We start from the raw sequence: 27919 nt of genomic DNA, 5'->3' as shown, positions 1-27919 counted from the left end.
GAATCACTGCAGAAGAGCTGTCATGGAATCTATACCATGGAATATCCATGCACAATTCCAAAGGCTGTCGAACAGCTGTCCACACTTTTTAATTGTTAATGTGTTCCTCGCCGTGGCTTTGACCTGACCAATTAAGACCACTCCTGAAAATCTCATATCCAAAATCCCAGAGCTTCTCCAGAGAGGACACAGGAACAATACCACTGGAGCTGTAAATCCATTATTTTTCAAGAATTTTTTCCCATAAACCTTCTGAAATTTCCATCTGGCTGAGACATGCAGAGAGCTGGGGCTGTGCTGATCTGGATTGGATCTTCCTCCTACTCACTTCCAATTTGTTTTATTCCCTGTGTAATTTCATGAACAACCTGTTCCCAACCACCAGCCCTGCTATGAGTCAGCTCTCCATTAAAAGAGAATAAACAATAAACATCTTGGAATTGTTTGGGGTTTTTTTTAATGGTAGATGTAGAGGGAACGTTTATATGAAATACTGGGAAAAAATTCTTCCCTGTGAGGATGGTGAGGCCCTGGCACACGTTTTCCACATAAGTTGGAATCCCTGGAAGTCTCCAAGGCCAGGTTGGATGGGGCTTGGAGCAACTATGAATAATGGCAGGTGTCCCCACTCACAGAGGATGGAACAAGATGAGCTTTAAGGTCTTTTCCAACCCAAACCATTCCATGATTCCAAGGAATTGGGATGGGACAAGAAGCTTCCAAGGGCACTTCAAGTTTGTAGGCCAAGTTTTTCTGGGAGCTGTGACACCAAGAAGGAGAAGGAAAACCAACCTCCAGCCCAGTTCTTAGTATATCCCTCTCTGTTGACTTCCTATATACCCCAGGATGGGGATTCCTCGACTTCCGTGGTGCTGCATCCAGCCAGGAGAAACCACTCTGTGAGGACCAGGACCCAAGTTTTGATTGTCCAGTTGGGGTCAATCCCGGAACCTTGGGAAGGGCTTGTTCCCACTGTGGCCATGTGGATTTCTCTCCTGTGACTCCATAAAATATCCAAAAGTGGAATTGCATCTCAAGGATCATCCCAGTGCTGCCTACTCCAGGAAAATAAAGACTAATCCTATGCAGAACAACAGGGGGAAATGTGGATGGAGGCTTTTCCATGAATGTTAATTCCTGTTTTGAAGGCAACTCATAGAATCATGGAATGGTTTATGTTGGAAGGGACTTTGAAGACCATCTCAATCCAGCCCCCTGCCATGGACAAGGACACCTTCCACTATCCCAGGTTACTCAGATCCACATCCAGCCTGGCCTTGAACACTTCCAGGGATGGGGCAGCCACAGCTTCTCTGGGCAGCCTGTGCCAGGGCCTCACCCCATCCAATCATTCCATACCTACCCTTCTCTCCCATCCTACATTTCCCCGCCTCCAGATCTCCAAGCCAGAATTTCCCTATTCTGTGTCCTTGAATCAGAGGCACAAATCCTTCATCCTGTGCTGAATTATGGCTTGGTGCTGCTATTTATACAAATCTACAGCTGCTCCATAAAAAGCTAAACAAAAGCAGAGCTAATTAGCCAGAACCACTTGGTCAATTAGGAAAATTGCTCTTCCCACTCAGCCAAGATTTAAAAAAAAAAAAATTAAAAAAAAAAAAAAAAGCCGCAGGCAGGTCAAGACAAACTCAGTCTGAGCAAATCTAAGAAGCCTCAATCCAGAGATTTCACAAACTCAAAGCTGGTGGCCCGGTAGTAAAATCATGGAATGGGTTGTGTTGGAAGGGGCTTTAAAAATCATTCCATTTTCCTCCTGCCATGGGCAGGGACACCATCGACCATCCCAGGTTGATCCAAGCCCCAGCCTACCTGGCCTTGGACACTGTCAGGAATCCAGGAACAGCCACAGCTTCTCTGGAAATACCATTCCCGTCCTTCCCCACCCTCACAGCCAAGAATTCCTTCCCAGTATCCCATCTATCCCCACCCTCTGGCAGTGGAAAGCCATTCCCTGTGTCCTGTCTCTCCATCCCTTGTCCCAAGTCCCTCTCCAGCTCTCCTGGAGACCCTTCAGGCACTGCAAGGGGCTCTGAGGTCTCCCTGGATCCTTCTCTTCTCCAGTCTGGACATTCTCAGCTCTCCCAGCCTGGCTCCAGAGCAGAGGGGCTCCATCCTTTGGAAACCTCCATAGCCTCTCCTGGACTTGCTCCAGCAGCTCCACATCCTTCTGATCCCAGCTCTGGACACGGTGCTCCAGGTGGGTCTCACCTGAGCGGGGCAGAGGAGTATCCATAGAAAATACCAAATTAAAGGGATAACGAACAACCTTGTCTTGGACTCAGAGTGGAAGACCTGGATTGAACAATTCTCTGTTCTATTTGTGGAATTTTATCTCCTGCTTTTGTCATTTTTGTGGTGTTCTTTTATTTTTCTCAGCACACAAGAGGTCCCTGTGAGGATGACCCAGCACAGCCCCTTGGAGGAGCTCTGTCAAATGTGAGAACACAGAGGAAAATCAAACAAATAAAATAAATAAAAAATACCTATAGCTTTTTTTTTTCTTAAATCACAAAAGGGAGTCAGGGGTTATGCAGCCTCAGTTCAGCCAGGTGTTTGCTGAAAGGGCCACACTCCAAAGCCTGCCCAAGTGGCTGGAGAAAAAATGGAATGAAATTATGGCTGTAGCCATCCAGTACAGGGTCCCACAGGCAAAGGAAGAGAAACCAAACTTTTAAAAAAGGGATTGTGCCAAGTTCCTGGGCTTGGAAGAGCAGCCAGACCTTCTGGGTCCAGTTTATCTCCCCTTACCACCTTCAACTCCCAGCCTCAGCAGCAGCAGAATCTGTGGACATCTGAGTTCATTCCATGCCTGTTTTTGTCAGAAATCCAGTACTGGATCCAGGGATGCACAGGAGAGGGGTGGACGTGGAGATTTAAGCCTTCCAGGTGTTCCCTCCAACTGAAGTGCTGCTTCCTGCACCACGAATGTACTGTGGGAAAGTCAGAATCTGTTTCTGCCTGGGGGACAGCCCAGATTGGAACAGGAGCCCCAATTAAAGCTGGTTGAATTAATTGCCACCCCATTGTCCTCCACTTTGGCAAATCCAGCCTTCAGAAGTAGAAAATCCCAACAAAACCTTGAGAAAGAGATGGAAGAGATTCCACAGAATGAGCTCATCCAACTCCAAGTGACCCTGGGAAGGGATTGGAGACTTCCTTGTTGTCCCATCCTGCCAGGAAAATCGTCTGCCCTGTTTCCAAGAGGAGGGGCAGCCTGGATGCCACCCACCCACCTGGAAACTCGGCATTTTTTGGGAACTAATCAGCTGCCTGCCTCCTGCAACACAGGGCAATCCCAGGGAACTTCTGGAAGCTCCTACAGTCTGGAGAGAGATCACATCACTTGGAAGAGGCACTTTTTACACTAGGACGGGTGGAATGGCTTCCCACTCCCACAGGGCAGGTCAGATGGGAACTGGAAAAGAAAGAATTCTTCGCTGTGAAGGTGGTGAGGCCCTGGAATGGAATTCTCAGAGAAGCCGTAGCTGCCCCCATCCCTGAAGTGTTGGATGGGGCTTGGAGCAAGCCCTTCATGGCAGGGGAATGGAATTCCATGATCTTGAAAGTCCTTTCCAACACAAACCAATCCATGATTCCATGGATCCCTCTTCCTTCCAGGCTCATGGCAGCAGAAGGAATTTAGGAGCCTCCCTGGAGCTGGGAGAGCCTTTATCCCAAGGCTTATTCCTGAGCCAAACCAATCAAATCAATTGCAGCTTAATCCCAGCTTGGATTAAGAATATTAACCAAGTAATTTTTGGGGATTTCTCCTGCCCCAGCCTGCAATGGCTCAGGAATAAAGTCTGAAGAAGCCAGTCTCAGGGCTTGGGACAACTCAGCTGAGCTTTTCCTGATTCTTTATTTTGTTTTGAGTAATAGAGGTGTCCACTGGCCAAAAATAGGGATAGGAAGAGCCAGGCTGGATGTTACCCACTCATTCCTAGTGGGAGACCCAGGATGCACAGCCATCCTCACCCCACAGTCAGTGTCAGCCCTTTCAACGGGTAAAAACCTGAGATCCTGGAGTTTCATCCTTCCTTGGAAGGCTTTTCTCTGCCCTTTATTACCCAGTCCTTCAGTTTATCCCAGGGATCAAATTTCTCCCAGGCTGCTTTCCTTGCAGCCACTTTCCTTGGCATCAGGGCTTCCAAACACGTGGCCTGGGATAATGGCTCTGCAATTCGGGCTGATTTTCCATCCATCTTAGCCTGGCTGAGTGTGAAGGGACAGAAATCCAGGGAGCTCTTTCAGCACATTTTTTATTTATGCCAAACCGCAGCCATGCTCTCTTGTCTCCCACTAAAAACGGTTGGAAAAGGAAACGTCTCCACTTACTGAGCTCAGAGACAGCATCTGAATCACAGCAGCCACAGCCTCAAATGTCCTTCCCCTTTTCCTCTCAAGCAGACAAAACATTACCTTGGAAGTTTCTGTTCTGTATTTCCCATTTTCTTTTCTCCTCATTTTTGCAACATCAGACCTCACGGGGAGAAGGGCAGGGAGGAAAAACCCTGTAGAAATCCTTCACCTTTTTCTTCCTCAAAACTCCACCGAGGTTTCCCACCTTTTAGGAGTCTGCCAGGCTACAGCTGGGTGGTTTTCCCTTCATCCCATCACTCCAGGGACTGGATGCAAGGGAGAAGCAGCAGCAGAGCAGCAACTGCTCCATCACCTCCCCTTTCCCTCTCAGCACCAGTTAAGATAAATCAGCCGAAATTCCACCTCTCCTCAAGTCTGAAGGCTTCATCATTAAGCAGATGAGAGAGCAGCCAAGCAGAGCTGATGAGTTCCCTTCCCCAAAGTGGCTGAGTCACCATTCCTGGAGGGATGTAAAAGACATGGAAATGTGACTCTTGGGGACATTGTCTTGTGGTGAATGCAGCAATTAACGGCTGCACTTGATGAATTTAAAGGGTTTTTCCAACCTAAACGATTCCATGATTTAGATCATCTGATGGGCCAGGGGAGGGGAGGAGCTCTGGCTATGGAATGTGGCTCTGGAAAACAGGAGGCTGACTAGGCTTTTTCATCCATGAGGACCAATAATCAGTTGACACAGAGCAAGATTCTGACTCATCCCTCTGAGAGAGACGTGGGAAGGTTCGTGATGTGCACAGCTCTGGGCAATGGATTTATGTTCCCGAATCTCCAGGATGCTGATGCAGACGCAACGAGCAGACATGGATCCCACTGGAGCTTCCAACTGCTCAATCAGCTTCTGTGGGAAAAGAAATTGCTTGTAGAGCCATCCTCAGATTGGGGGCACCAGAGCTGAAGCACTGAATCCAACTCTGAGATCATCAGCACAGGGATGTGGAGTTGCTGGAGCAGATCCAGAGGAGGCCACAGAGATGCTCCAAGGGATGGAGCCCCTCTGCTCTGGAGCCAGGCTGGGAGAGCTGGGAATGTCCAGACTGGAGAAGAGAAGGATCCAGGGAGACCTCAGAGCCCCTTGCAGTGCCTAAAGGGGCTCCAAAAGAGCTGGAGAAGGACTGAGGAAAAGGGATGGAGAGACAGGACACAGGGAATGGCTTTCCACTGCCAGAGGGTGGGGATAGATGGGATATTGGGAAGAAATTCTTGTCTGTGAGGATGGTGAGACCCTGGTAGAGGTTTCCGAGAGAAGCTGTGGCTGCCCCATCCCTAGCAGTGTCCAAGGCCAGGTTGGACAGGGCTTGGAGCAACCTGGGATAGTGGAAGGAGTCCCTGCCCATGGCAAGGAGTTGAATTCCACAATCTTTAAGCTCTCTTCCAACCCAAACCATGCCATGATTCTTTGGTTTCAAGTTCTAAGTCCCAGACTTTGGGGCTAAGTGAACCCATGGAAAGGACAGGCTGAGGGGGGATGGCATTGTTGCCTTTAACAGGGACAATTGTGGAGCTGATGTCCAAGGATAATCTGGCTCTGGCTCTGCACAAAGGACAAGCAGCCACTTCCAAGGTGCATCAAGGGAAACTCCAACAAGACCTAGGGAAGGAAAAGCTTTGCCAGGGCAGTGATTCATTTCCAAAATAGTGACCCTGAGAGTGGGGGAATCTCCCTGCACAGAAATACTGAAATTAAGTTTGAGAAAACCCTGAACAACCCAGCCAGAGTTGACAAGCTTTTATGAAAATCAAATTAGGCAACCAGAAATCACACAGGGAGGTGTCATTTCTGGTTTTGTCACAAACCACAACTGACCTTTTTTAAATAAAAAGAGGAAGTCATCACAACGGAAAAATGCTAAACTTTTGACTTCGAAAATCACCAAATGCTGTCACAACCTTGGGTTACCAAACAAACACAGGTTTTCCTCTGCCTACAACATCATAGAAAGTTGGAAAAGACTGTTAGGCTCGTCAAGTCCAACCACCATGTCCACCACTAAACCATATCCTCAAGTGCCATTTCCAGAGGGTTTTTTTGAGCACTTGCAGGGATGGAGACTTCAGAAAAACACTGGAAAAACGAAGCTGAAACCACGCCTGGAAGGGCCAAAGTGAGGAGGGGTCATCTGAGCACATCAGTGTTGCTTTGAGACACCAAATAACCCCAAATTATTGGGGTGGGAGAGGGATCCTCCTCTCTGGGATAGGAGCATGATCCTTTTCCACAGGGTTCTGAGCAGTAGGAAAAGCTCCTGGGCATTAGGCCGTGGGAAAGGTCTATGGAATATTGCCAGAAACACTTGGAGGACTCCAGGAAAAACAGGGTGAGTATGGACAGGACCATTTGGGACAGCAACACCTCAGCCTTTCTGGAATCATTCCTTTATTTTATAGAATTCCAGAACGGTTTGGATTGAAAGGAACTTTAAAGCTCCTGCCATAGGCAGGGACACCTATCCGAGGTTGCTCCAAGCCTCATCCAACCTGGCTTTGGACATTTCCAGGGATGGAGGACCCAGAACCACACATGGAATGAGTTACAAAAAGCCTCTAGTCACAGATACTCAGAAAAAAAAATCACTCCCGGTTTTAATGAAATGCAGTCCAAGATCTCCATTTCCAACCAAAACAGCAAAAATTTCAACACAAGAATGAGTGGAAATAAACACATGGGAAGCACCAGGAGCTTTGGAATACAGAGGCCTGGACATCAGTCCTGAGGTGCCAGAAGGTTTTGCTGCCAATGCAACAGTTTGTTCACACCTGGGATTGACTGGGATGTGGGAATTCTGCCAGGAATGTGCTGATAGTGCCTTTTTGGGGGATGTGGAAAGCAGCCCATTAAGCAGCAAACACTACCAGTTTATGCTGTTGATCCCTGCCTGCTCCATTCCCAGCTGGAGCAGGAAGGATGATGCCAAAGGTGTAATCCCAACACAGGAGCAGCTCCAGGAATATTGGTCCCACTCCCCACCACACATCACACAGAGCCTGGCCCACCATTAACCTATTTCCTAGGAAATCCCCCACTTCCCAAACCTCTGTCTGGACAGTTCAGTTCTTGCTCTGGATACAGGAGCTGAGCCAGAGCCAAGTGAAGAAAATAAGGAAATTAACATGGCCTCAAGTGAAATGTCCTCTTCCAGACAAAAATTTAACTACATGGGAGTGCTAAAAATGTACTTTGTTCATGGCCAGGGTGAATTTTAACCCCCTGCAACATGAAACTGCTTTTAAATCCAACATCTTCCCCTGACATGACACAAATTCCCTCCCATGTTTTTTCCATGTAATATCCCTGCAGCTGCACAACTTTCTCCCCTCCTGGAGGTGAAAGAGCACAAAGTCCCCGGAAATTCTGTGAATTCTGTGAAACGTAAAACTTTGAGATTTTTTTCCTTTGCCCCCAGTGCATCCCTAACCTAATCCTGGGTTTTATATTGCAGTTCCTGTTTTCCTGCTGTCATCACCTCATGTTTCCCCATTCATCCCACTAAGTCTGGAAAGGGGCAGCACAGCTCCACTACACAAAGGAGACAGGATTAGACTGTTGATCAGCACAATTAAGGCTCTTATTTAATCGCCTTCCAGGACTCCAGAGGAAGAAAGAAAAAATCCCAAGTACTTGGCAAGTCTGAAGAGGAATTAAGAGTTCCCAAAGTCTGAAATCCCTATCAGCAATACCTGCTTCAACTGGAAATCCAGGTGCTGGCTCTTCCATACAAAAAAAAAAAAAAAAAAAAAAAAAAAAAAAAGCAGGCACCAAACTCAGACAACCCTCAGCTGCCAGCAGCAGCAAATTAAAAAACAAAAAAGCTTCCCAACAGCACCAAATGAGCAGGATTTGGGATTCAACGTGGAAGGCACCGGCTCAGAATTCAAAGTCCTCGCCAGCCATGTCAATGGCCCAGGCAAACTTCTCCCTCTGGGTCTTGTTGTAGATCCTCTCGATGGGAATCCCGAACTTCTTGCACCTGTGCAGACCACAAGACACCAGTAGGGACCAGTTACCCAGCAGTGCCCTCTCCACTGCATCCCTGGAAGTCTCCAAGGCCAGGCTGGATGGAGCTTGGAGCAACCTGCAACCTGGAAGGTGTCTCTGCCCATTGAACACCACAAATTTTAAGGTCCTTTCCACCCCAAACCATTCCATGATTTCACGCCCAAGACTCACCAAGCCACAGAAATCCTGGGATCCAGGTAATTCAGCTTGGATGTGCCCAGAGCTATTTGCTTGTTCTCCTCCTTGTCCGTGGCCTGGATGTTCATCTTGGCCAATTGCTCCTCTAGCCTCTTCAACAGCTTCTTCTTCTTCTCCACGTTGCTGAGGGCAGAGAAGGAATAACACAGAATGTCCCAAAGCCCAGAAATTCTCTGGAATGGCAGAGTCAAAGGTGCCATTCAGCACTAACCTATTTCTCAAGGGTTTAGATCTGGTGAGATGCTTTTTTAATATTAAAAATTAACAATAAAAAAATGTAATTTCTACCACCAAAGGTAGGCAAACAAAATCCAGCATCCTGGAATGGGTTGCCCAGAGAGGCTGGGACTGCTCCTTCCTTGGAAGTGTCCAAGGCCAGGTTGGACAGAGCTTGGAGCAACCTGGGAGAGTGGGAGGTGTCCCTGAAGGGAACCATCCATAAGATCTTAACCATCTTCCAAACTTCCATGAGACAAGAAGGACACGATCCCAAATATGGGCATTTCTGTTCTGATGGGGTGTTGGGACACATCAGCCTCATCCATGGGCCCTCAGGATCCCTCTGCAAGAGAGGATTTCAAGAAAAAGCTACTCACAGTTCTGCTTTGGCATCTTTTGTGTCTTTAAACTCATCTTCAGCTTTTTTCAATTCCTCCTGGGCTTCCTCCAGTTGTTTCTTCTTGGTGTCGATCTGTGAAACAGTCAGGCAACACTTCCAACCTCCCTGAAGGTTTTAGCTTCCTCCCTCTTCTCCTTCACACACCATTCCTTAATTTCTTACACCAACCCAACTTCCCAATTTGTCCCTGCAGCATTTATTTTCTGGGCTCAAGCATTTTTTAGCATCTTCTAAAATATCCTCCCAGCCCAGATTCCGCAAACACTTGGAGCTCCTAAATCTGTCCATCTTCTGCACCGGCCTGAGACTGAGGGACTTGTGACAGCACCAGAGCGCTCAGAAAAGTCCCAGCCCTTCAGTGGGGTGTGAGCAAAAACTGAGAACAATTAAAAGTGGTAATTTAAAGTATTTTCAAGCTGCTCCTCCTGCAAAAAGACAGGAAAACCAATTTCTCTGATCTTGATACAACTGGGCCAGAGCTGTCACCACAAAAGGCCCCCAGCTTGGTTTGAAGACAGAGTGATGAAAAATGCCCTAAACTCATAAAAACTCATACAAATTCTGTGCCAAGCTGCTTCCCTCAGCATTTGAGGTCACCACATCCCTATCCACCCCTGGGTTGCAATCTACTACTCCCAGGACACTCCCTGATGTTCCTGACCAAGGTGATTCCTTCAGATATCACCCCAGCCCAAAAACAAAATTCAGAGGCGGATTAGGTCTGGGATCTCTCCGCTGGGTCTGTCTCACCTTTTCCTGGAGGACCTGCATGGACCTGGCAAAGGTTTTTGGTATAGACCTCTGATGGTTGCACAGGATGGCCACAGCCCTGTTGGCTCGGTTGTAGGACAGGAGCTTTCCTGCAACGTTGTCTTCAGCTGGAAAGAAATGAAACCATCACTCTGACTCCATTCCAGGAGTTTGGAAAAGCAGGGAATACAGCAGAAGGAAAGGCAAACAAGTTGGCATCACATTCTCTCTCCAGGGAGAGCAATAATGGCTGTGGGAATTGGGGAAGGACAATTGAGCATCACAGTCTGGTGCTGTGACTCATCCCTCACGTACCCAAGGAGGCAGAAATAGTACAGCCAAACAGTAACACAAGGAAAAGAGGGAAAAATATTCCCATCCTGGCCATCAGTTAGTCAGAGTATCCCCAAGTTCACCACTTCTCACTTACCAACATCCCCGATTTGCTGCTCATCCCCATATGTCACTCCCACCCCACTATGTGGAGCATTACCTGCCCCAAGTGGGACATGGGCAGTTTTAGGGATCCCAAGGGACTGGATGGACATTCCTGAGCCCTTTGGTCCCACCATGCTCTGGTGACACCACGACCCCCGGCACTCACGGTTGGTGAGGGCCTTGAGCTGCTCCTGCAGGGTGATGGAAGCATTGTAGGTCCTGAAGACTTTGGCCGTCAAACCATCCATGAGGTGCTGGAGGTGTTTGTTCAGGAAGGTGGTCTGAAGGAGGGAAAACAGGGAAAAGTGTAGGGAAACTCACATTAGGAATTCTGGTGGTAGGACAAGGAGGAATGGCTTCAAAGTGACAAAGGGTTTGACAGGATATTGGGAAGGAATTCTTCCCTATGAGGGTGGGGAGGCCCTGGAATGGAATTCCCACAGAAGCTGTGGCTGCCCCATCCCTGGAATTGTTCAAGGCCTGGTTGGATGGAGCTTGGAGCAACCTGGGATAGTAGAAGGTGTCCCTGCCCATGGTGGGGTTTTGGAACTTGACAGTCTTTAGGGTCCCTTCCTACCCAAACCATTCCATGATTCCATTAAGGAATAGGACAAGTACAAGCCAGGACAAATCTCTTTTTAGACCATCTTCTGCCTAAGCAACCAAGATTAGGCATTAACAAAAAATTAAATCCTGCAGCTTGTAGAGCTACTTGTGGGGTCAGGTCATCATCTACCCAAAACTGGCCTAAAATTCCACCTAAATCCACAAAAAAAAAAAAAAATCTTTCTGGAAGTCAACAATTTCTGCCCACCTACGTCCAAGAGGACACACTTTGGCACTTGGGGACGTGGTTTAGTGGCAGACCTGGCAGTGCTGGGTTAATGCCTGAATTTGATGATCTAAGAGGTCTTTTCCAAACAATCATTCCTGACCTCACATCCAATATCACACCCCTGTTCTACCAAGAACATGGAGCTGCTTCATCGATCCCATATCCCATCCTGAGGAAGATGAGGGAGGAGATTTTTCCAGGAGGGAAGGCAGCACATCCCTCCAGCAACCTCTCCCACTTCTGTGGAGCCCGAATGACGTGCAAAAGCATCAAAAAGCTGAGCTCTGGTATCTCCAGTAATTCCCAAAATGTGGGCAGACCTTCCCAGGCTAAAAAAAAAGCCCAAGTGGGTGAGTTGGAGGAGGGAAGGAGTAGGAATCCAGCTGCTCAGCAGGGACACAGGGAAGTGGAGATACTCCAGTGCAAAAAGAGGCTGGAAAACCTTACAAGGTGTTCAAACAGTGACAGTGGTGTCCCTAGAGAGCAGAGAGGTAAAAAAGGGCAAAGGGATGACCACCAAAGGTGGCCAAGGGTGTCATGGTTTGGCTTCTCCTCCGTCAGGGCCACCAGCATTGTTTGAAAAGCTTCAAGGTGACAACTCACATTGAGGTGGTCAAAGAGGTCATCGGTGGGGTCCTTGTTCTTCATGAACAGCTGCAGGTTCTTGAACACCTGAAGAGGGGGAAAGGACAGCCCTGGTCAGGGCCAAGGAATGAATTGCTCCCAGACATCTCCCTCATCTCTCTCCTCCTCCAGATGGACACTGATTCACCCACATCCCACCAACCTTCTCAACTTCACAGTGCCACTGGGTGTCCCCCACCCATCTTTCCCATCTCTGACATTCCAGTTTCTCCACAAACACCATTAAAATCTTCTTTCCCATGGGTAAAGGAAAATTATTTAATATAAATTGAGATGTTTCAAGTCCTGACACGCACGAGCCAACTGAGGGTGCTCCAGCAAGGGGTGGGACTTCTCCCTCATGGAGCAGAACAACCTTGGAAGTTCTATCCCAAAATTTCTCCCATTCTCCAGGGTTAAAGCACATCTTGGTAACAGGTTTTGGATGGGAATTTGGGACTGATAAACACTGAGGGAACCCAGATAACCAAGCCCTTCCTCTACTCCTGCCCCACTCACCGGCTTCTCCACGGACACTTTGTTGTAGTAACGGATGGAGTCTTTCCCGAGGAAATCGAACTCCACCACGTGCTCCTGCCCATCCAGCTGGGGGTGCAGCTGGATGTGCTCCACGCGCAGGGAGCAGCAGCCGACTGTGTCCGCAGTCTCCCCTTCCTCCTTCTCATTCCCAGCTCTCAGGGCCAGCTGGAAAGAAAATAAGGAGTCATCCATCCCATGCCATTCCACTTCAATTCCCCTTTCCCAGGTTGTTAAAGTGGATCGGGACTAGAAGAGACCGGATCATCTCCATCTATAGATTCATAGAATGATTTGGAAGGGACCTTCAGGATCATCAAATTCCAATCCCCTGCCATGGGCAGGGACACTTTCCATTAGGGACAATTTTCATTTTCCACACCTCTGGAAATATTCAAATCTAGGCTGGATGGGGCTTGGAGCAACCTGGTCAAGTGGAACGGGCTGGAATGAGATGATCCTGAATGTCCCATCCAACCAAACCATTCCAGGATTCCATAATCATCCCCAGATTCCTCATGTGGAGCCACCCTGGGTGGCAGAACCAGCAAACACCAAAAACTACACGGTGGGGTGGATCAGGGAAGTGAATTCCCAACTTCCACCTGGATGGGGGACCTGGGGTGAGGCTGTGGATACCTTATCAATGAAGTAGAGGGCCACTGCTCTTTGCCGCTTCTTTATCTCCTTGGATTTCCAGTCTTTCCTGTACTGAGCCCGGATTGTGTGGACAACATCCTTTAGGCGCCGAGCTACCTCGTATTTCTGCCAGTCCTTTTCCCCCTAGAATGGGAAACCAGGATGTTTTCCATTCCGTGCCCCACCTTTATTCCACCCCTACCAGTTAAGCCCTGCTCTAGAAACACCTCCAGCATCTAAATCCTGCTCAAACCCCACTGTTTTCTTGGGAAAAAAAAAAAAAAAAAACAACCATGAAGGGAATAAAGTGGAAAAAAACCAGCTCATCCAGGATTTCTATGCCCTCTGCTGGCCATGCTGGGTCTGGATGGCCAAGTCAGGGTGTTCTCCACCAGTCAGAGCATGGCAAGGACCAGTGGTCACGCCATGGCCAAAGGTGGCTCCTTAGACACCAATGTGGACTGACACAGGACTTGCTCAGTTGTGTCCACCTGGGCAACATTCCCACTTTCCCTTGGAAATAGCCTTAAATCCCCTTTCTCTTCCCACAGAGCTCAATCCCATCTCTTCCTACCCTCCACTTCCTGGTTAATTTATACCAAGATAACTCTGGTCCCTGTGGATCTTCTTAGCCCTTATGGATCCTTTCAGCTCCCATCTGGCTTCCAACAGCCTTCCCTGGACACACATGAGCAACATGGCACCAGGATCACTCTGCCAGGAGCAACCCATTCCTTGGAATAAGTTTGATGCTTCACAATCATCTGTCCTCTCCCTCATTTTGTTTATCCACTTTTAAGAGGAGGGCAAGGAAAAAAAAAATTTTTTTTGATACTCCACATCTTGAGTTTCCCAGTTGTTTCTTTTTTTTTTTTTTCACACGACCAAGGGCATTATTCCAACCTTCAGCTTGGAGCTGGGATTCAGCATGATGTACTTCAAGGTGTTCTGGATGTTCTCTGTCCACGAGGCCAGCCAGGTGACCGTGTTGTCAAAGCGCACCTCCTTCCACTTGTGACCTTCTGGGGGCTCAGGAATCTTGGAATCCCTGTGGGAAGAGCAGGATTAGAGCCCTCCGACCATGAAGAATGAAATTTTCAGTGAGCCAAAGATGGTCAGCACATTGAGAAAACATGGAATCCACCTAGAATTACTCCACAACATGGAATCATTTAAGTTGGAAAAGTCCTCCAAGATCAAGTCCAAGCATGAACCAGCACTGCCAGGAGCACCAAACCATGTCCCCAAGTGCCACATCTACACAGCTTTCACACCCCTGCAGGGCTGGTGACTCCACCACTGCCCTGGGCAGCCTCTTCCTGTGCTTGACAACCCTTTCTGTGGAGATGTTTTCCCTAATATCCAACCTAAACCTCTTCTGGCACAACTTGAGGACATTTCCTCTTCTCCTATGATTTTTTTTTTCTGGGAGATGAATCCAAGTTCTATGTTGCTCCACCTTCCTGTCAGAGAATTTTAGAAGGTCCCCCCCATCTTCCTTTTCTCCAGGCTGAGCCCCTCCAGCTCCCTCAGCTGCTCCTAGTGCTCCAGACCCTTCCCACAATCCGGTGTTTATCATTTGGATGCTGGGAACAACAGAAAAACTTGCTGGACCTGTGGGGAATGTTTTGAACCAAGGTCTTCAAAAAAAGCTTAAAACCACTCCAGCTCACAAAACTCAGAGGGTAAAACACTCTCAGGATGTAGAAAACAGGGATTTTAGAAGAGGGAAAAACCCCAACCCTGGGCAGAGGAAGTGTCCAGTTCCCCAAATCCTAAGGGAAGCCCCAGGAGCTCAGCACTTCCAAGGACAACCCACTTGCTGCAGTTGATGATGACATCTTCTGGCATGATCCTCTTCTTTAGCATCCCCATTTTGGGGTGCTCCCCACGGCCACGGAAGAGCCCTGGAGGTTCAGTTTTGAAGTTGCCAATCTTCTCCCGGTGCCCATCCAGGATGCAGTATCCGTATTCCTCCTGGATCTTATCCGCCTCCTCCTTCAGCTTCTGAAACCAGGACACCACAAAAAAAAAAAAAAAAAAAAATCAGAATGGTTTGGATTGGAAAGGATCTTTAACATTCCAACCAAGAAGTCTAAGTGCCATCATTCCCTTGGCAAAGTCCACAATCCTCTGGACAGGAAAGAATTCCAAAACATGATCCAAGGACAACTAGCACCCTGCAAAGCCATGGAAGGTGCAGATCTGCTGGTAAAATTCAGGAAGAGAGGGGCAATAGCCATGGAGACAGAGCTGGATTAAAGAAGTCCAAGCTCAGGGCACAGCACCAGGAAAGACAACAACAAAGAGCTAAAATTCCCAAAACGTGTCATAGGAACCAGTCCTCACCTGCTTCTCCTCCTTGGGAAGCATTTTCCGAGCCTCATTTTTGTCCACAAAATATTTGTGGATCTCCCCAAAGTCACATTTGTCCAGGTCCTTGATTATCTCTTGCTCCTCTGAGGTCATTTCCTGGGAAAGAGGTGAGAGGGGCTGGGAAAAGCCATGAGGCAAAACTGATTCCACATGGAGCTGCTGCTTGTGCCTGTCCTTGGAAAAGGGAATTATTCGAAAAAAGACAGCCAGTTCTGGGGTGGAAGAACCTAACACGGAAAAAAAGTCCCCAAACACAACTGTAGGGACAGCACCAAATATATTTGGGAGGTGTAAACATTCCCTAGAAAGAGTTTTGGGTTGTTTTGGGATTAGAGGTCATTCCTTCATTCCTTTGGTGTCCCAAACTGGTTTTGGAGCCGTTTGCAAGATCCACCACCTGTACCCATCACTAAAACTCAGAGGGAGCACAGAAAGAAAATCCCAGCCCAAACCCACAAAGAAACATGGAAATAAATTAGGATTAAAACCTCATCATTATAAATAATTACAAATAAGGAACAAATTCCCCCCATTCCCCTCCATCCCACACCACAGCCTGAGGCTGATGGGTTTGATGGACGTCAAGGAGCCCTCCAGGGAAGGTACCTTCCTCCAGTCATGGAAAAAGTTGTTCTGGAAGATCTCCTTGGTGGTGTACTCATGATCCAACATTTTGGCATAAAACGTGGCGATTTCCTCCGTGGCCAGGCTCAGCTTCAAGGGTTTTCCTGGGAAAAGAGAGGCGGGGACACCTTCCACTAGACTAGGTTGCTCCAAGTCCTGTCCAGCCTGGAACACTTCCAGGGATGGGGCAGCCACCGCTTCTTTGGGCAGAATTTTCTATTAGTTCTTAGATTTTCTAAGGATCTTGAATCATCTCTTGGAGGCAAAGCCACCATCCCCTCCCGAGCTCTTTGGCTGGAGAAATACAACAAAACCAAGGAATATTTTGGCTCATCCTAGGAATTACTTGGAAAAAACTGTTTGTTTTTTTTTGTTTTTTTTTTTTTTTTTTTTTTTTTTTTTTAGGAAAAAGTCCTCTGGAGATGTCCAGGGAATGTTTGATTCCTACTTGAACCACTAGTTTTTGGGACTTTTGGACTGAAGGGAATGGAGCCCTGGAGCAACCTCCAAACACCAGCTCATCCATGGGCCCTTCCTACTTGGGGTTGTTGCCTGTCCACAGTTTTCCATCCAGGAACAGTGGCATTTTTTAGGGAAAAAAGACAACATCAAAGATCCCAAAGGCCAAAGCCACCAGCCCAGATCCACAACACCTCAAAGATCACAGAGAAGGTCCAAACCCTGTCAAGGCTCCTCCTCATGGAGCCAAAATCCCTGACAGCCCCATAGAGTGCTGCCAGGAACCTCCTTTTCCCAAAATGGCCTTTTTCCTACGGCAAAAAAGTATGGGAAGCCCCAGGGAAGTGAGGAACATCAAGGGAATGTGATCCCTTTCCATCTCCAGCATCCCTTGGCTGACCCTCAATGTCCTTATTTCCCCCTCCTTTTGGTCCATCAGAAATGAGTTTAGGGATGAACTGAGAGAAGGGAATGGCAAGAAACACAGTGGGAATGTCAGGAAAACATGGAGGCAGCAAAGGTCTGGATCTGTCCTGCCAGTGACGCCCTGAGTTGCTCTAAGGTGATGTGAGGTGACCCTGGGGACATCAGGAGCTTGGAGCAGCCCAGCCAAATCCTTGGATGTGTCAGTCACTGAGGCCATGGATCAGTAAAATCCCATTTTTCCAGCTCGTGGGAAAACACGGATGAGCTGACAAAAGCTCAAACCCAAAATGCAGCTTAATGAGAAAAAACAGCAATTAGGATCAGCTCCCCAAACCTCCCCCCCCCCGATTCCAACCACGTGCAAGATCCTCCAGCTTGAGCCCATGGCTTTTCCAATGGGATATTCATCTTTCCTAAGGAAAGGGCACCACCCCAAGACCTAGGTCCCATCACAGCTGTACCATCGTAATAAAACTGCACATCCTTGGGCAGGGGCTCATAGAGGGGCACAAAGTAGGGCCCTCGGTGCTCTAGCTGCATCCATTTGACTCCATCTTCCTTCTTCTCCTCTTCCCACCTGGAATAAACACACAGGAGTCCATGAGAATATCCCAAATCTGGCATCTGGCACCTCCTCCCAAGGTCACACTGGGAGAATGCTCAGAGCAGTGACAGCTGGCAAACTCCAGGTGAAATCCCATCTTCTCTGCTGCTGCCTCAGTTTCCCTGCTCTTTAAAACAAGGAAAACTGGAATGGAATCCATGAAATTGAGGTGTGGTGACATGGAGGAACTCAGAGGGGGAGTGAAGAAATTCTAAAGCCATGTCATTCCAACCCATTTCCATGGGCAGGAACACCTTCCACTAATCCAGGTTGCTCCAAACCCCATCCAATCCAAGGAATACTTCCAGGGATGGGGCAACCAGGGCTTCTCTGGGAAACCTATGCCTCATAAATATTTATAACTTTGATTTTAACGCAAATAAGATCTTAAGGAATCTTTCCCCCTGCCGGAGCAAATGGGGTTTTAAAACCACTACAAGTTTTAACTGTGAGGACTTAAAAAAACAGCAACAAAAAAAATCCAATAAAATTAAATTCAAAAATTACAAAAATAGTAATGTCAAAAAATCCAACTGGAAAAGCAGGAGCAGGACTCTAAAAACAAGGATAAAAACACAGGTTAGGGTCAGAGGAAGAGCACTGGTGACAGCAGGGGACAGGCAGGGATCTGTCCCCCACAGCCAGACTGTCACTGGCCCCTTAATCCCAGCATCTCCAGGGAAAGAAAAGCCAAGGATTTCTGGGAAAACAGCAAGATTCTACACAGAGAAAGTAAAACTCCTGTTTCTTGCTCAGCAGTGCCCAGGAAGTTATTTGTGATTTTTTTTTTTCCTTCCCATGGGGAGCAGAGTGGAATAAATCCATTGTATCCAAAGGTGCATTTTGCCATAAAAACAGAGGAAATGAAATAGTCAAGGAAAAACAACAAACTCCAGGAATTTGGGCTGAAAGCTCTGGAGAAAGGCAGTGTCAGGATAATTCTGTGATTGTGTCTCTTCCCAAAATTCTGGGATCCCAAATCCCTGCAAAGCATCGCCCACACTCACCTTGCACAGTCCCCCTGAGCCCATCCAGAGGCCAAGGAGGGTGACACTTGGGAATTTCCTCATGGGAAATGTAGCTGTGGATAATTTTTTGGGATTGAATTCCTACGTACCAGCCAAGATTCAGCCTTTCCAAACAAGGCATCAATTAGGAAAAAAAAATATAAAATCCCACTTTTCACATCACCCTGGATCCTTCCAGGGCCACCTCAAAGCTCCACGTATCCATGGATATCCCTGTCTGGGATAATGGCTCCTCCCAGATCAGGGTTTGCCACAGGCTCCCAAAAAGCATCCCAAAAATTCTCCCGCTCTGTCCCAGATCTTGGGCAGATCTGGGAGAGAGTGACACCAAGTGGTTAAAGTCGCACTTCCAAAAGATAATTCAGCAGCCACATTCCACATCCTTTCCTATAAAATACCTGCTTGGATCATCCCAAATCTGCTGGAGAAAGAAGTGGGGAAGGAATTCAACCCCTCTACAGCTCCCTGATAGAGGTGCTGGTGTCTTGGAATTATTATTATTATTATTATTAATAATAATAATTCCCTTCCAATAATTATGAGCTTCTCCCTTCCCAGGACAGGCACCAGGAAAATCATTGGAGGAGAAAAGATATTACAAATAAATTTTAAAATAAAAATAATTATGATACAAATCTTGCTGTGCATTCAGGATCTCCTTCCCTGATCTCTCACCCATTTCCAAGAGTGGCAAGTTCAAGGCTCAAGGAAATATAGGAAAATAGAAAAAAAAAATAGGAATTGTCACTATTTTGACCCACAAAATAAAATTAAAATCCCAGTCCCAGGGTTAGACCTGCCAAAGGCACGCTGGAATTTACCATTTCCATTTATTTTCTGCTTCTTTTTCTTCTTCCTTCTGTTTTTTAGTCTTTTTATTGTTCTTTTCTTCCTCATTCTTTTCTACTCCTTCCTTAGATTTCCTTTTCCTAGTTTTCCCTTGGGTTTCCTCCTCTTCACTCTTTGTCTCTTTTGTTTCCCCCTTTGGCTTTTTCTTGTTTTTCCTCTTTTTCTCTTTCCCTGGAATATCTCCCTTCCCTTCATCCTTGTCCACCTTCACCTCCTGCCCCATCCACGCACTCCTAGTCTCTCCCAATCCTTCCTCCCCTTTCTCAACCACCTCTTCCTCCTCTATTCCTTTTCCATCTCCACTTCCTTTTCCCCCCTTCTCCTCCTCTTCACCTCCCACTCTTTTCTCCCCCTCCTTGTCTTTCTCCATCTCTTGGTCCTCTTCCAGTAATTTTGCCTTCTTCATTTTCCTCTTACCCACCTTTTCCACCCTCTCCACTTTACCCATCCTATGCTTCTTTGCTTTCCCCTTCTCCTGCTTTATTTTCCCATCATCCCATGCCTGGCTGCTGTTGCTTCTCTGTCTTTTGGCTCTTCCCTGTTCCCCTTCCCAATTCCTGCCTTCATCCCCTTCTTCCTCCTCAATGCCATCCATCAAATCCTCAAATTTATCCTTCCTCCCTCTTTTTCTCTTCAATCCCATTTCCTGCTTATTTTCCTCCTGTTTCTTCCCTCCTTTTCTCTTCAATCCCCTTTCCTGCTTGTTTTCCTCCTGTTTTTTCCCCCTTTTTCTCTTCAGTCCCTTTTCCTGCTTGTTTTCCTCCTGTTTTTTCCCTCCTTTTCTCTTCAATCCCTTTTCCTGCTTGTTTTCCTCTTGTTTCTTCCCTCTTTTTCTTTCTGAGGCTTGGGAATCCTCTTCCTGCTGTGGGATCCGGGGATCCAGCTCCTTCTCCTCACTCTCCCTCACAGCTGTGAGCCCCACATCCCTCTCCAAAGGCTCTCCAGAGGGGGATGCAATCCCACCAGCAACACCTTCACTTGGGACCTGTGGGAAGCGGGAATAAAGGGAAGAGATGTTGGGAAAGGAGAGAGGTTATCCCAAATCCCAAGTGAATGGTGGAGATGCAGGATTAGGTCCAGGGGGTGACATTCCCCCCAGTTTTCCTACCCCAATTCCATTCTGGGTCTCCAAGAGCTTCTCTCCCACTGCAGGTCCTGTTCTCTGGGATTTCTCCAGAGACCTACGACAACATCATAGCCAATTCTCACCACCAGCATTCTCCTCTTCCATTCCAAATTAGGGAATTGCTCCCTCATTTCCCTCCAGTTGTGGTAGCACCACAGATGGAGACATCCCGAGGCAGCAGGGAATGACCCCAAGCCAGATTTTGTGGGATGAGGAAGCTCAAAGGAGCAGAACCACAAGGTCTCCAGACAGAACAGGGAAGGTCCTAAGGAAATATTCCCAGAGAAACCTCAGGAGAAAAGGTCTGGCAGCACCAATAGCACAAAGGAAGGGATCAGGCCAATCATGGTAAAGGAGACAAATGGGACAATTCCTGGGACTGTGGGGATGATTCCAGTGGGGAATGGGCAGGGAAGGAGCCTCATCAATACAGGACAAGGAGTGTCCAGATCCGTGATCTCCACCATCCATATGGGTGAGGAATCCAGGAGTGTTTCCCTGCTCAGCAGAGAGCTCAGGTGAATCTTTGGGAATTCTGAGAGATCTGACACCATTATAAAGCATCAACCTGCCCCTATAATTTCTCCCAAGGCTTCTTCGAGCCAGGCAGGGAGTTGTGAGTCTTCAAGGTGTTCATATTCCAGAAAAATCAAGCAAAATAAGAATGAGGAAACAGCAGCACAGCCTAAACCAAGCTTATGTCTCCTAGGCTGAGCCTAAAACTCCAAAGGGTGGATTTAGGTGAGGTATTAGGAAAAAAATCCTCACTAAAAGGGTGGCCAAGCACTGGAAGAGGCTATCCAGGTGGGATCACCAACTCTGGAAGTGTTCCAAAATCCCATGGATGGGGTGCTTTGGGATATGGTTTAGTGGTGACCTTGGATATTTTTTCCAACCCTAAGAATTCCATGAGTTTAATGTTGAGGTGATGGTGTCCCTTTCCCACAGGGAAACCTGGGGCTTTCCCTTCCAGGTCACTGCCACATCCCAGCCAAATCCTCTCATCCATCCTAGCTAAACCTGGAGCTAAGCTCAAGCCACGGATCATATCCATTTCCTGCTTTTCCCAGCTCCTGGATCCTGCAGCAGAAACCCTTTGGAAGCAGAGCCAGCTGCCCTGATCCTTCCAAAAAGAAGGAGTTGGAAATCCAGTTTCCTCCTCTCAAGCAGGATAATGATTGGTCTTCCCGGACTACCAAATAGAGAAGAGACAAAATTCCTGCTTTTAGCCAAAATATGGCAAAATTTCTGCAACAGAAAGCATGAATTTTGGCCCCTTTCCATAAATAAATCTAGGCAGATAATTAACTACCAGGCTGTGGGACATCAAAGCAAGGAAAACATTCGAGCTGGCTTGGGATGGAAACAAGTTCCCAAAAAAAACCAAAAAAAAAAACCCACCAGGAGTCAGATGCTTTTTCCTCATTGTTACACAATCCCACTAAACTAGTTAGGGAAAATTACCCTGCAAAACACGCTCAGCCCCTCCAATCCCATCAGCAGGGAGCAGATCCATGACCCAGAAGGCAAAATCCCACCAACTTTTTGGGATCAGCTCCTTCCTCCAAAGGTTTTATTTAGAGGCCTCTCACTAGGAATTTTTAAGAGGCAGAGAGGATTAACCAGCTTCAGGAATCCTGCTTCCTATCTCTGCCAGGATCTAGAGGGGAAAAAACAGCCTTTTCCCAGGATTTGGGAGGGTGGCTGTTCCCACCAGGACTTCCCCAAATTTATGTAGGAATGTGCACCTGAGCAATCACACCCTGCTGACTGGGGAGGGTGGATGGGGCTGGAACTTCCCTCTCCACCCTCAAATCCCAGGATTGAGCCTCAATTTCCATTTTGGATTGGTTTTGGAAAGATTTAAAGTCATCGGAAACACTAGGAGGTGGAGAAGATGCTCCAGGAGGGAAAACCAGGATTGTGCAGCTCCACAGGGAGGACAAGAAAAGGGAGAAAATTCTAGTTCCCTGGAAGAAAAATATTCCAAAAAACAACCCAACTCACCTGGAAGAGCCTTCCAGCCCCACTGCTGGCCCTTGAGGGGAGGTTGCTTTCGTCTCCTCCTAGAAAATATCAAGGATTTGGGAAAGGTTCTGGGGCACAAGCACCCCAAAGCAGCATCACCCCCAAACCAGGACTTTTCCCTCCCTCAGCCCCCTTGGCCTGAATCCAGGAACACAAAATACCAGGTTTCCCCAAGTTTTGAGGTTTTATGGGGTTAGGAAATCCCTGGTTTCCTTCCAACAGCACAATAAAGGAATTTTTATGGATAAATATAGGAAAACTGCCAGCCCTCCTCAACCACCTGCTCATTGGAAGCACTCCTGGGAGAGGAATCCAGGGAACAGAAGGTATGGGAGGGCTCCAAAATAAAGATGGATCAAATTCCAGGTGCTTGGAAGATGAAATCACCCTTGCAGCAGATGGCAAGAGGGAAAGAGAGGTGGGGAGCAAAGCCATGGGGTGGGAAATACAATAAGGATGAGCAGAAAGCAAGGAAAAAGAAAAAAAAATACAGATAATGGGGATAGGAGATAAAAGAAAATAAGCTCAGAGGGGACACAAAACAAATCCTTATAATCTGACTCTTGGAGGCCACAAAAAATCCTAAAGAAAGGGAAAAAAATCAAAATATATGGAAAATGGGGATAGGAGCTAAAAGAAAATTAGCTCAGAGGAGACACAATGAGGTCCTTAAAATCTGACCCATGGATGCCACCAGAAATCCTGGAGAAAGGTAAAAAACATGAAAATATAGGGAAAATGGGGACCTGAAAGAAAATGAGCTCTGAGGGGACATGGAGCCCCTAAAATGTGACCCATGGAGGCCACATGGGTCACATGTGAAATCCCAGAGAAAGGGAAAAAAAAAAATCAAAATATAGGGAAAATGGGGACCTAATAGAAACCAAGCTTGGAGAGGACACACAGCCCTAAATTCTGTCCCTTGGAGGCCACCATCCCATCCCACTGTTTCTGCACTTGTTTTCCAAGCTGGAACCATCTTCTCCTGCTCCTGACTGCACAAGGCATCCTAAAACTCATCCCAGCATCATCCGGGGCTTGCCAAGCACCGAGGTTCTCACTCTAAATCCCAACTTCCCCAAGTTTCTCTTCCCAAGGCTTTCAAGGGAAGCCAAAACCACGCAGGGATCTCTCCTGAAAGCTGCTGAGTGAACTCATTAAGGGAAAAACAAAACCCTGAGTTAATTACAGGTTGGTTACATCCACATAAACTTTCATTCCCTGGGAACACGCCTGCTCTTGGATTCACAATCCTTCAGAAACCCTGTTGGGAAATTCAGGAAGAGCCATGACCTTCCAAAGTCATTCCTGCCTGCAAATGCCTGATGGTTGTATTGGGAATGCCAGGACCACAGGCACCCTTGGGGGGGTTTCAAGGCTGCTCCTTGAATCTGATCCATCCAGGAGACTCTGGGGACATTTGGGACCCTGTTTGTGAGAGGGATGCAAAGAGGGGAAAAAGGAAAAGCATCTCTGCTAGATTTACACACCAGGAGGACAAATTAACACAGGAAAAGCAAAATACAGCAGGGATTTGCTGGGGTTTGTGCTCGCCAGCAACAGGAAAGGATCATGGAATGGTTTGAGTTGGACAGGATCTTAAGGATCATCTCATTTCACCACCACCTTCCACTATCCCAGGTTGCTCCAAGCCGCATCCAACCTGGCCTTGGACATTTCCAGGGGGGCATGAACAAGGAAGGCAGTGAAAACCAAATTCCTGAGGAAGGGATTCCCAATCCCAATCTCCTACTTATGAAGTGAGAGTCACCCATATCCTGGTGCTCCCCACTGGTGTCACCAAAATGTGATGTATTCAACCCCAAAAACGAGAAATTTATTCCTTAATTTAATTCCAGATGCTCAAAAGGTCCTTCCAGGGGCTTGCACCAAACTACAAACCAGAATCCTCCCAATTCCCTTGGGAACAAGCCACGGGGAATGCTCCCCAGTCCTTCAGCACAGCAACCACCACATACCAACCCGGGCGCAGCTCCCTCCTCGGCTTGGATCCCATTCCAGAGGCTGAAGCCAAGGCCTTTCCCATCTGCAGCCTCCTGCTTCAGGGAGCTTCTTGGCCAGAAATGGGACAGAGAAGGGACACACATATTTTTAGGATCATGGTTTGAGTTTTAAGGGATCGTGTTGTTCCAAGCTGCTTCCATGGGAAGGAACACCTTCTGCTATTCCAGGTTTTTCCATGCTCCATTCAACCTGGCCTCGGACACTTCCAGGGATAGGGCAGGCATGGCTTCTTTGGGAAACACCTGCCAGGAACTCACCACCCTCCCAGGGAAGAATTCCTTCCTGATATCCAATCTAAACCTTCCAACCTTTAGCTTCAGGTGATTCCTCTTTTCCCATCACTCCACATTTATTTTTCCCTATTATTTTACCCTATTTTCCTTATCAAACTCCTTTTGATAATCAAAGCAACCCAAGGAAAGCAGAGATGGACGTGGCGTTCCCATGCACAGCTCTGGGATAATCCAGATGGAAAAGCCCAGCCCTGCAAATCCCATCTCCATCCCAATCCAAGGACTGACCTGCTGATGATGTTCTCCTGCAGTGGCTTTTCCTTGACTTTTGACGGTTTCTTCTTCTTCCCTTTTACTGTGGAAGGCTTCACACCAGGACAGAGCAGGATAAAGGAAAAGGAACTTCATGCCATGGGTTTGATTCCTAATGAATTTTTGGGATAATTACAAGGGTCACCCCAAAGCACAGAGGGGGGTACGGTACCTTCACTGCGCATTCCAGCTCCTTCTTTGCTGGGAGCACCTCTGGCTTGTCCTGTCCCTTTTCCAACTCATTCTTTCGCTTCCTGGGATAAGGAAGAATTGATCCCACTGAAACCAACCCCTTGGTGGTAATCATAAATCGTGGCATGATGCCATACTTCCTAATCCTTATGCCCAGCAGCACCAAAGATTGCTTCCCAAAAGGAACTCTGGAGGAATTTCTCTTCTTGAGCACAAAATTCCCAGGAAAACCTGTGCACTAACAAAGCTGGAGCCCCCCAGAATTCCCTGCCATGCTCCATGGTACCCACCTGCTGCTGCTCTTCACCTCACTGACTTTTGACACCCCCATGGCTCTGTCATCCACAATTTCCCAGGAGTGCTAAGGCAGAGAATCCAAGGACGGTCACTGGAAGGAGACGGAAACAGCACAGGGTTGGTGCCACCCCAGTTTTCCTCTGCAAGGAAACCCCAACAGCTCAGTCCCAAAGTTTGGAGCCCACAGGGTCAAGCTCAGCTTTAATGAGGATCCATGTTGAAAAAACTTAAGCTCAGTCCCTGAACTTCTGTTGGAGGTGGCAAAATAAAAGACAATAAAAGGAAAAAAGAGGAAATTCCCTAAAACAGTTCAGGAATTCACAGCTTCCACCACCACAATTAATAATAATTAAGCACAGCAGAGAAATGGGGTAAATGGAGATGTTGAGTCTCCACCAGCACCTCTCCACTCTCCTCTTCTCATGGAGCAGCCTAACTCTCCCAAATCCCTGTTTTCCCTAGAAACTCAAGAGGATGCAAGGAATACAGGTCATATTCCTGGTCCCCGTCCATGAAAAACCTCCATGTTGAGGGGAAAAAAAAAAAAAAAAAAAAAAAAAAAACCACAGGATTTCTCAAGGAGGTAAGTGAAAACCAGTCTGAAACATCCTGAAAGTTTTTCTGGGAGTAGAAAACACTTGGGAAAACTCCCTATTTTACCAGGCTTTGCTGTGCCAAGAGCACTTGCAGCTGCAGTTGGGATGAAGCTCAGTTGGTACAGAAGAACATTCCCAATCCCAGCCAGCCTGGAGAAGACCTTCCTCCTCACCCACGTGCTTCCCTAAGGGAAGTCCCCCCTCCCCCAGGAAACTCCTTTAAAGTCCCCCTCAGCCTGATTGGAGGCTCCCAGCCCAAGATGCACCCTGGGAAATGAAGTTTTAGCCCAAAAGGTGAATTTTGGGAATATCCCTCAACCAGCAACTCCTCAGCAAGTAGACTTGGGATGCAGGGAAATATTTTGGACCACTCAGGTGGAGAACAGGGCCAAAAATATGGATTTAAAAATAATCAGGAAAAACCTGCTTGGCAGGAGATGCTTCCTCTTCAATTACATCATTAAATTAATTATGTAATCCCCAAATCCATCTTTTCCCAGCTGCCTCTCATCCATCAGAGCTCCATGGTTGGATGTAGAGAGGTCTGGGCACAAAGCCCAGATCCCACTGGGTCCTACTGCCCCTAACCCTCATCCTGAAACCCATCCCACTCCTCTCCAGCCCTTTTCATGGGATGAGTCCATTGCTTCCAGCCTGCCCCTGATGTCATCAAGAACCTCATCCCAGCTGAGCCTCCCAATGTCCTCATCCATCCCAAAACAGGTGCAAGCAGCACACCTGGGAATGGGATGGGGAATAGGGGTAACGGGCAAAAGCTTTCCCCAAATTAGGGGAGAAAAGAAGGATCCAGGGAGACCTCAGAGCCCCTTCCAGTGCCTGAAGGGGCTCCAGGAGAGCTGGAGAGGGACTTGGGACAAGGGATGGAGTCACAGGACACTGGGAATGGCTTTAAACTGGAATAGGATGAGATTAGATGGGATATTGGGAAGGAATTCTTGCTGTGAGGGTGGTGAGGGGCTGGAATGAAATTCCCAGAGCAGCTATGGCTGCCCCATCCCTGGAAATGTCCAAGGCCTTGGATCAACCTGTTCTAGTGGGAAGTCTCCCTGCCCTCTATACTGGATGACCTTTCAAGCCCATTCCAACCCAAACCATCCCATAACTCCAGGAAAACTAAGGGGTTTGGGTCAGAAAAGGGCACTGCTCCACGTGGAATCCCCAGCCAGGATGAGGAGCGCAGACCCCACATTCCCTTGGGAAGGTCCCGCCCGGTTCGCGGCCAGGAGCGGAAACCCCCGGAGGAAGGGCTGGATCTGGGAAAGCCTCTTTGATCCCTGTTGCGCCATCCTAGGAAAAACACATCCAAGCCACCTTTCTGGCTGGATGAGTAGAGGTTGTCCAGGGATGGGAGCCAGCCCCGGGGAAGGGAGCAGGGAAGGACAACTTCAAGCCGGGGCTTGTTCGCCCTTGTCCGCCTCCTTCCAAGGACAGCTTGAATTTTGAATTTCTCCCATTTTCCCTGGATTCCACAAGATTTACTCGGCTTTCTCCTAAGTTTTCCGTGTCCACGATGGGAAAAGATGGGTTTTGCAGGGATGTGAGCTGGGAAAAACCTGTTTTAGCCTGGAGCATCTCCAGTTTGCTCCTCAATCCCACCCAAGCACAACCTGGGATAAATCCATTAAAAATTAAGCTGAGTTTTTGTGTATTTTTATGGAATTTCCCTTCGCAGACATTCTTTGCAATGG

At 47.7% G+C, this 27919-nt stretch overlaps 2 protein-coding genes across 6 annotated transcripts; both read right to left on the bottom strand.

The window, feature by feature from the left end:
- Nucleotides 1-7940: 7940 nt before the first annotated feature.
- Nucleotides 7941-17523, bottom strand: TOP1MT (DNA topoisomerase I mitochondrial). 2 transcript variants are annotated; one of them, XM_068173198.1, is made up of 13 exons: nt 17382-17523; nt 16018-16139; nt 15385-15507; nt 14855-15042; nt 13939-14083; nt 13036-13179; nt 12379-12564; nt 11839-11907; nt 10567-10681; nt 9963-10090; nt 9190-9284; nt 8567-8716; nt 7941-8366 (listed from the first exon to the last, which is right to left on the bottom strand). In XM_068173198.1, the coding sequence occupies exons 1-13, from the start codon at nt 17458-17460 to the stop codon at nt 8264-8266; spliced, it is 1647 nt and encodes a 548-aa protein (XP_068029299.1). In that variant the 5' UTR covers nt 17461-17523; the 3' UTR covers nt 7941-8263. The 2 variants fall into 2 exon arrangements, with proteins under 2 accessions (XP_068029299.1, XP_068029376.1); XM_068173275.1 differs by lacking the exons at nt 7941-8366; nt 8567-8716; nt 9190-9284 and adding an exon at nt 9525-9637.
- A 1550-nt stretch (nt 17524-19073) lies between these two features.
- Nucleotides 19074-26407, bottom strand: LOC137462816 (cilia- and flagella-associated protein 251-like). 4 transcript variants are annotated; one of them, XM_068173862.1, is made up of 9 exons: nt 26275-26368; nt 25608-25705; nt 25298-25379; nt 25102-25178; nt 24535-24628; nt 22535-22593; nt 20510-20582; nt 20145-20386; nt 19074-20087 (listed from the first exon to the last, which is right to left on the bottom strand). In XM_068173862.1, exons 2-9 carry the CDS (start codon nt 25646-25648, stop codon nt 19370-19372), a joined length of 1386 nt encoding a protein of 461 aa, XP_068029963.1. In that variant the 5' UTR covers nt 25649-25705; nt 26275-26368; the 3' UTR covers nt 19074-19369. The 4 variants fall into 4 exon arrangements, with proteins under 4 accessions (XP_068029963.1, XP_068029804.1, XP_068029723.1 ...); XM_068173703.1 differs by lacking the exon at nt 26275-26368 and adding an exon at nt 26388-26407 and having other exon boundaries at nt 19074-20386; XM_068173622.1 differs by having other exon boundaries at nt 19074-20386.
- Between the last annotated feature and the right edge of the window lie 1512 nt (nt 26408-27919).

Source organism: Anomalospiza imberbis, chromosome 1 (genome assembly GCF_031753505.1).
Source record: "Anomalospiza imberbis isolate Cuckoo-Finch-1a 21T00152 chromosome 1, ASM3175350v1, whole genome shotgun sequence".
Taxonomy (NCBI): Eukaryota; Metazoa; Chordata; class Aves; order Passeriformes; family Viduidae; genus Anomalospiza; species Anomalospiza imberbis.
The sequence above is the reverse complement of the archived record's forward strand: the minus strand, read 5'-3'. Positions and strand labels throughout refer to the sequence as shown.

Coding starts and splice junctions, on each gene's coding strand:
- TOP1MT (XM_068173198.1), bottom strand. CDS start 17,460: ATGCAGCTAGAGCACCGAGGGCCCTACTTTGTGCCCCTCTATGAGCCC. Junction 15,043..15,384: donor TTCCCAAGGAGGAGAAGCAG/GTGAGGACTGGT, acceptor TCCTGGTTTCAG/AAGCTGAAGGAGGAGGCGGA. Junction 10,091..10,566: donor GCTCAAGGCCCTCACCAACC/GTGAGTGCCGGG, acceptor ATTTCTTTCCAG/CTGAAGACAACGTTGCAGGA.
- LOC137462816 (XM_068173703.1), bottom strand. CDS start 25,648: ATGGGGGTGTCAAAAGTCAGTGAGGTGAAGAGCAGCAGCAG. Junction 24,629..25,101: donor CAGGAGAACATCATCAGCAG/GTCAGTCCTTGG, acceptor TTTCTGGCCAAG/AAGCTCCCTGAAGCAGGAGG. Junction 20,583..22,534: donor GGGCTGGAAGGCTCTTCCAG/GTGAGTTGGGTT, acceptor ATGTTGTCGTAG/GTCTCTGGAGAAATCCCAGA.